General features: G+C 33.1%; 1 protein-coding gene across 5 annotated transcripts in view; it reads left to right on the top strand.

Annotated features, from left to right (window-relative positions):
* The window catches only part of LOC113082887 (cingulin-like protein 1), a 34677-nt gene that overhangs the window by 20178 nt on the left and 6168 nt on the right, over positions 1-8331 (top strand). For 4 of the 5 annotated variants that reach the window (XM_026254296.1, XM_026254295.1, XM_026254298.1 and 1 more), the window contains exons 4-12: positions 1566-2036; positions 3295-3534; positions 5153-5248; positions 5456-5593; positions 6399-6491; positions 6636-6842; positions 6925-7029; positions 7867-8019; positions 8120-8287. In XM_026254296.1, the coding sequence (XP_026110081.1) occupies positions 1566-2036; positions 3295-3534; positions 5153-5248; positions 5456-5593; positions 6399-6491; positions 6636-6842; positions 6925-7029; positions 7867-8019; positions 8120-8287 (1671 nt within the window). The remainder of the gene's footprint in view (positions 1-1565; positions 2037-3294; positions 3535-5152; positions 5249-5455; positions 5594-6398; positions 6492-6635; positions 6843-6924; positions 7030-7866; positions 8020-8119; positions 8288-8331) is intronic. The other variant, XM_026254299.1, reaches the window with a different exon arrangement.

Below are 8331 nucleotides of genomic sequence, written 5' to 3'. Positions count from 1 at the left end.
GCTTATGAGAAATGTTGCTTTGGCAACTATCTGAAATAAAAAAAAATTCTAAAATATTTACTGCCATTGAGATACAACTATAAATTGTATATAATTTTTTAATTTTTTTACATTTAATATTTTCTGATTTAATTTAAATTATATATTTTTTTGTCATATTTTATTTTAATTATGGCTACAGTTTTTATTAACGTTTAAGTTTTAGTTTATTTCGATATATTGAGTTAAACTAAATGAGATGCTGAGAACTTGCTGAAATATTGACACTATTTTATTAAATATTTTGAGATACATATTGTTATTTTTTTATGAATAATTAAATTTATATTAATTGTAATTGTAAAGTTTTAGCCATTTTTATAATGTATTTTTTAATGTAAATCTTTTTATGCATTTTTATTTCAGTTTATCTAATCTTTCCATCAAATTAATCACATTAAGTGATAGATTAAGTGATAATCCCCTCTGAGTGACCCGGGGGGGAGCCGGCCGCTCTGTTACCCAGAGATCAGTGCAGCGTCCCTGGGGAAGAGCGCTGAGCGAGTCCCTGGATTAGGCCTCAAATCACCCTCATTTCCATAATTACGCTTTATTAATTGATATATTGGATGATGGTGTATAGTGTGTGTGTGTGAGAGCGTGTGTAGTGTTTACTGACAGCCAGCTGTTTGGGATTTTTGTATTTTAATATAGGATTGGATTGTAAAAGAGCCGCTAGCGAGTATCAGAGCTTATATAATGTGAATTCATCACCTCTCGTCGACCCTGATCTCTTTAAGCTCACAGTAATAACGCAATTACATCTGTGCGGTTCAGTGGAACATCAGATCAGTTTCCACATGAGCAGATCGGAATCTGTCCAGAATTACACACACACACACACACACACACACACACACACACACACACACACACAAATACACACACACACACACGCACACACATATTTAGTTTGTTGTTTTAGTATATCAAGCTAAACTAAACTAAGTGAAAAAGAGGTTAAATTGCTACTTTAAATAATTTAAATAACAATTTAAGAAATAAATAATAAAAATTTAATTAGAAGTAGCATGTTAAACATAGCCATCTGTAAAATGTCAAATAAATATAGTTTTTTTTTTTACTATATATACACATTATTTCAATATTTTTGTCATGTGTTTGTCACACCAGAAAGAAAATAACTACTTGGAATTACTTTGCATAAAAAAAAAATTAATTGCACATTATTTTTCACAGATTTTGAAACTATGCATTCATGCATTATTATTGTTGTCCACAAACCCTTGAACAACAGCAGAGAAAGAGTTTGTGACCGAACTGAGGCAGAAACTAATAAAGTATACCAGTTTTCAGTAATAACTTGAGATGCATGCTAATGTTACATGCAAACACAAAAAAACTAGTGTGCTTTTTATGGAAAGAATGCACATGTTTGAAGGGTGTTTCGTGTGTTTTCACTCAGGATTATGACAGTTGCGTAAGTCTAGTGGGTGAAACGAAGAACATTTCTTCAGAAAAGCGAATGCAGTCTAGTGTGTGTTGAATCAGTGATGTATTTCTAGGGAAAAGAGAGGGAAGACGCATCAGTGCGTGTCTCCAAACACAATGCAGACGCTCAGAAAAGATCGTCCAAAGCGCGGAGCCTCGCGCTGGAGGACGAGGACTGGATCTGGACGGCCAATAAGAAGACGCCGCTGATCACTGGATCCAATCTGACGCGATCTGGAAGTGTTAAAGATCTTATATACAGGTTCGACGGGCCGCCGACGCCACCGCCACGCCTCGGCTCGCTCAAGATCAAACGGCACGACACGAGCGCACAGGATTCTGGGAAAATGAGACATGAAAGCAGGGAGGGAGGGAAGAACCAGAAGCAGAACCAGAACCCAGTCTCTGGTGAACCGTCCGAACCGGAAACACAAGAAAGCTCTGAGAAGAAACGCCACGCAGAAGAGCAGAAGAAGAGCGATGATAAAAAACAATCGTCCAGGCGCAGCAAAGACAAAGCTGTTGTTGTCTCTGATCCCGGTCTGGTAAGTGTCTGAGCCGCTCTCGCTCTCGGACCCGTCTCGTCCCGCCGGCCGATCTGCTTCACTGTGAATCTGAGTCCTGACACACATGAATCTGCTGCAGTCAGCCAATCACAGCCTTTGATTTCAGACACGCGCTTCATCAATCAGCCCACACTAATACAAACTCTTCTCTTTTTTTTGTCTGTGCATGCGCAGTATTGTTGATTCACTATCAGTGAGATTCTGTTATTTTATATTTACAGTCATATTTTGAATACGTTTTTATTGTTAAATGTCCCTTTTTAATCTTTTATATTTAATTAGGTATTTTTTTATTTGTTATTTATTTTAATTTTTTATTTATTATATATATATATATTTTTTTTTTTTTCAATTTACTTAAAGTTTTGGGAATTGTGATTTTTATTATTATTATTATTATTATTATTATGTATTTATTTATTTCCATATAGTTTTTTTTTCTTTCTTAAATTTCATATCACCTTTAGTCAAGTTAAGTTAGATAAAAATAAGATGTTGCCTTGACAAGTAGCTGAAATTATTATTATTATTATTTTTAATTTAGTTTAATTAATTTATTTTGTTCTTTTATTAAGGTTAACTAAATTTATTTATTGGAAGTTTTTATGACTATTTTGATCTTGTTTTTATATTTGTTTTATTGATTTTTTCTTTTTAATTATTGAAAGTTTAGTAATTTTGTTGTGTGTTTTCATTGTTATTATTATTATTATTAAGTTTTATATCAGTTTTAGTTATTATAGTACATCAAGTTAAACTAAATAATAAGGATAAATATTGCCTGGGCAAGTAGCTGAAATGAAATAAGTTTGTTTTTTACTTTTTTTTTTCATTTGTTTATGTTTGTATTTATTTATTTATTTATTTTCCATAAGGGACAGTGTACATTAATAAAAATAAATAAATAAAAGCTAAATTAAATGGCACATAATACACTGAAATAATCAAATTGTAACATAAATTGTTATAGCTGAAAGTGAAACAAGTAATGAACTTTTGTTGTTAGTTGTGTAATAGCCTTGTGCATGATGTGTGTGCTTCAGATGTGTGTGTTTGTTGTATCTCTGTGTTTGTAACACAACATGCATCTGATCTGCTGTAATAATTACTGTGTGTTGATTTATGATTGAAACAGCAGCTCTGTCCTCACTCGTTTGTGCTCTGATTCATGACGCTGAGCTTGATTTTCGTAGTTTAATGTTTAATTGTCTCTCATGCCTCTCTCTTTCTTACCCAGCATTCCACTCTTAACGGCGAGCAGCAGCGCAGCGGCCCTCAGTCCGAGGATGAGCCCACCACCCCCAAAGTCCGGCCCAACCCCAGGTACCAGCTCTTCCTGGGCTCCAACGGCTCCAGCCGCTCCAATGGGTCGGGGGACGGCGGCGGGAGCAACGGGAATCTGATGAGGGTCAGTTCAATGATGCGCGGATCCATGGAGTCGCTCTCATCCCGGGATTGGGACAGCATGTCCGACAGAGTGAGTCAAAACATCTAATTACTGCCTTAGTGAGTAATTTAAATGTTAGTAAAGAGCATAGTGTAGTACAGTATAGTATAGTGTATACTAGTCAACATTTGTAGGGGATCTACACCTTACCCTGAACCTAAAACCAAAATGCGTTCTTGTCTATTGCATAGCATAGCATAGTATAGCATAGCATAGTATAGTATAGTATAGTATGGTATGATATGATATGATATGATATGATATGGTATAGTATGGTATGGTATGATATGATATGATATGATATGATATAGTATAGTATAGTATAGTATAGTATAGTATAGTATAGTATAGTATAGTATAATATAGTATAGTATAGTATAGTATGATATGGAATGATATGATATGATATGGTATAGTACCGTATGGTATGGTATGATTTAGTATAGTACAGTATAGTATAGTAAAGTATAGTATCTTATGGTATGATATGGTATAGTATCGTATAGTATAGTATGGTATGATATGGTATAGTATCGTATAGTATAGTATGGTATGATATGATATGATATGATATGATATGATATGATATGGTATGGTATGATATGATATGATATGATATAGTATAGTATGGTATTATGGTATAGTATAGTATAGTATAGTATAGTATAGTATGATATGGTATGATATGATATGATATGGTATAGTACCGTATAGTATCGTATAGTATAGTATGGTATGATATGGTATAGTATCGTATAGTATAGTATGGTATGATATGGTATAGTATCTTATAGTATGGTATGGTATGATATGGTATAGTATAGTATCGTATAGTATAGTATGGTGTGATATGGTATAGTATTGTATAGTATTGTATAGTATAGTATAGTAAAGTATAGTATGATATGGTATAATATCTTATGGTATGATATGGTAGAGTATAGTATTGTATAGTATCATATAGTATAGTATGGTATGGTATGGTATAGTATAGTATGGTATGATATGGTATAGTATTGTATAGTATACAATAGTATAGTATGTTATGGTATAGTATAGCACGTTATAGCATGGTACGGTACGAAATGGTATGGCATAACATACTATAGTATAGTATGGTATGGTATCGTATAGTATAGTATAGTATGATATGGTATAGAATGGTAGAGTAGAGTAGGTATAGCATATTATAGCAGAGTAGAAAACTATAAAATGAATAATAAACTCTAATAGCATCTCAGTGATATTAATATGATAGAAACTAATGCTTTTTGCAATATTTTGGTAAATTATTCCACAACAGTTATGCAGTGCTTGGTTTGCATGTTTTAAAAAATAATTGGAAAAATATATATATTTTGCTTTAAATAAAACAATACATTATTTATTAATATATACACATGTTTATATTTAATACTATTTAAAAATATATATATTAAATATCTGTCACCGCAAAAGTTATAATTTATATCTAGAATTAAATTTTTGGCATAATTTTAATATAACCTGTTAATTCTATTATTGTAATACAGGCAGTTTTGTTTTATTTTAGGCTAACTATTTTTCAATTTTACAGGAATTATTAGTATTAATATTCTTTATATTATGCCATGCTCTAACAGTACAGTGATGTCTCTGTTTCTGTCAGATGGGTGGCTTTGAAAGTCCTCCCCGAGTTTTCAACAGTCCGTATTCAACGCTCTCACTGGACTACAATCCCATCAACAGAATGTCTGACTTCAAGGTGAATAAACTCAGTTACACAGATGCTAGTGAGTGTGTGTCCCTCTAGTGGACAGAACGTGTGTGTGTGTGTGTCCTACAGTCTCACATACAACACTTCACTCTCTTCAACAATGACTGTCTACTTCTATTAGAATTATATCGGCTTCTCTGACTTCAGATGAATTCAGGTTGCAGTGCTCTGATTGTGATTTGATTGGTCTGTCAGACACAGGAAGTGATGTCACCCACCTTCTCTGAGATGAACCTGTTTGGTCTGAACAGAAGTGTGAGTCCTGTTGGCAGTCCAGCTATGAACCAGCGCACACGAGTCCACGGATACGACAGTCTGCCCCGCAGACGAGACGTGAGTCTGCCGCAAATACATACGAGTCAATAAAATAACCAATCAATTTATATTACAATTATATGCATGTTAACTGAAAAAATTTAAATAAATAAATAAATATAAATATAAATATAAATATATATATTTTTTAAAACTGATTCTGTCTCAATCTGTTTCAAAATTTCAAACTATAAATAAAAATGTTTAGAAAATATATATTTTTTTAATACTGAATATTGTATATAAATATGAAAACTAAAAAACTAGTCAACAAAACAAACTTACTGTAATTAAAATTTACTAAAACTTTGAGAAAAATTCAAATAATTTAAAAACCAAATAATAAATAAAAATAAACAAAAATCTAAATATTAATCAAAATATTAAAATAAAATAAATAATAATGTATGTAAATACAGTATAAACATAATATAAAGATTACAAATAAAGATTTATATAAAGATGCAGTCAACATACATAAATATAAATGTAATATTAAAATAAACAAAATAAAGTGATCAGTTTGTATTGAAATAAATAAAAACAGAAAGAAAGAAAGAAATCAATTAATATTAAAACTACATAAATAATGCATATAAATATAAATGTAATATGTATTCAAACAACATTAATAAACTATATTTATTGTATCTGTTACATTTTATATAGGTTTTCTAACAAATAATACAATAAATAATTTATTAAATGCACTTATTTATTAAATAATTAAAAGCAATAAAACAATAAACAGATGTTTATTCACTGAGCACCTTTATGTCCCAGAGGATGATTTTCATTAAACCTCATGTTTTCTCTGTTGAAGGCGACTCCAAGTCAACTCATGCAACGAAACAACCAGCCGAACAAACTGGATTTCATCCAGGAGCTGACCAAACAGCTGGACGACTGTCGCAGGGTACGTGTGCAACACACACTCATCCATAAAACACACTTTAATTCACATGTTATGCACAATTGGTCATATGCCTTTATGAATACACTGATGTCCAGGTCAGGATCCATGCACATTAGCTTTAACCCGTCTGTTCATGTGCTGCAGAGGAACCAGTTTCTGGAAGCGGAGAGCATCGAGATGGAGAAGGAGAGGAACCAGATCCGCTTCGAGATGCGAGGTCTGCTGGTGAACAACGAAGATCTGCTGCGGACGAACACACAGATGCAGGGCGAGACCAACCGTCTGCGAGAGAAGATCGTGGAGCTAGAGAGCAACAACAACGTCATGCAGGAGCGCTTCAGAAAGATGGAGGTACAGACACTACCTACAACACCCTAAACACACCCCGCTGCTCGCAGGTCATCAACACGTGTGTGTGTGTGTGTGTGTGCAGATAGAGCTGAAGGAGGCGCGCGAGGTGATGGTCGAGGCAAACACTCAGGAATACGCCTTCAACTTCCTGCAGCAGACGCTCAAGAACAAAATACAGGACACTGAGGTGCGGAAAAGAGCGTTTACATCACAAATAAATATGCTTCTCATTACTTTCAAAGACAAAATAATAATACAAAATATATTTTATCATTATTTTATGTTCATTTAATTTTATTATTATAGTTTTTATTTTTTGCATTTTATTTTTTCTACTTTTGTGATTTCCATTTTTTATATTATTTAGTTTATTATTGTAATATTTATTTATTATTTGATTTTTTCATGTTTATTTTATAAACCCCATAAAAAGACTTTTCAGGAATGTAACCGTAATGTCAAAAAAAGGTTAAATTAATTAAATAATATCCTGAAATAACCATAAAAAAATGGCAATAAGTTTTATTTATTTTATTCTTACATTTATATGTATATTATTTTTTTATATTATTCTTACATTATTGTACATTTATTTATTTATTTATTTTATTATATTATTTTGTGTGTATTATTTATATTTTTATATTTCTTATTATTTTAAGTTTTTGTTCATAAAACAAAAGGTAATTTGTTGTATTATTTATTTTTATTATTATATTAATTGGATTTTTATTATTATTATTATTTATATATTATTTATTAGTTTTTTGTTTGTTTTTGTGCTTTAGTAATGCACTGCAGCTAAATGCTAAATGCGTTTCAAAAGCTAATGACATTTAATAGGCAAAATGTAAAATTAGGGCTAATAATAATATCATTTTACATCAAGTAACTAGTTACTGGAAGCTGCTCATCTGGGCTTTATTTGCTGCGTGAAAATGAATGAATATAACTTTTGTTGGCCTTTTTTTGGGAGGTATTCTCAAGTTGATCTTCTGTGTGTGTGTGTGTGTGTTTTCTTCAGGAAGCTCTGGAGAAACAGACTCAACACAGTCAGACTGTGTCAGAGAAACTGTGGCTCGCCGAGAGAAACCTGGAGGAGCTGGAGCTGGAGAAGGAGACCAAGGCCAAGAAAGCTCTGGAACTCAGCAACACTGTGTCCAGACTGGAGAAAGAGGTACACACACACACACACACACACACACACACACACACACACACACACTCTCTCTCACACACACTCTCTCTCTCTCACACACACTCTTACTCTGTGTCAGCTGGCAGAGGCTCTTCAGGAGGGGAACCAGGCTCGAGCGGAGCTGAGTTTGCAGCAGAAGCTGAGAGCTGATGTTCAGCTGCGGATGGAGGAGCTGGAGGAGAGCGTGCTGGAGAAGGACCAGGAGCTGCTGCGCCTCACACAGATTGTCAGCAGACTGCAGGGAGAGGTTCGACTCACACACATCCATATCACTTCTCAGAGAGATCAGTA

The sequence above is a fragment of the Carassius auratus genome, unplaced genomic scaffold (genome assembly GCF_003368295.1).
Source record: "Carassius auratus strain Wakin unplaced genomic scaffold, ASM336829v1 scaf_tig00037076, whole genome shotgun sequence".
Classification (NCBI taxonomy): Eukaryota; Metazoa; Chordata; class Actinopteri; order Cypriniformes; family Cyprinidae; genus Carassius; species Carassius auratus.
Note: the sequence above shows the minus strand (reverse complement) of the source record. Positions and strands in the feature narration are given on the sequence as shown.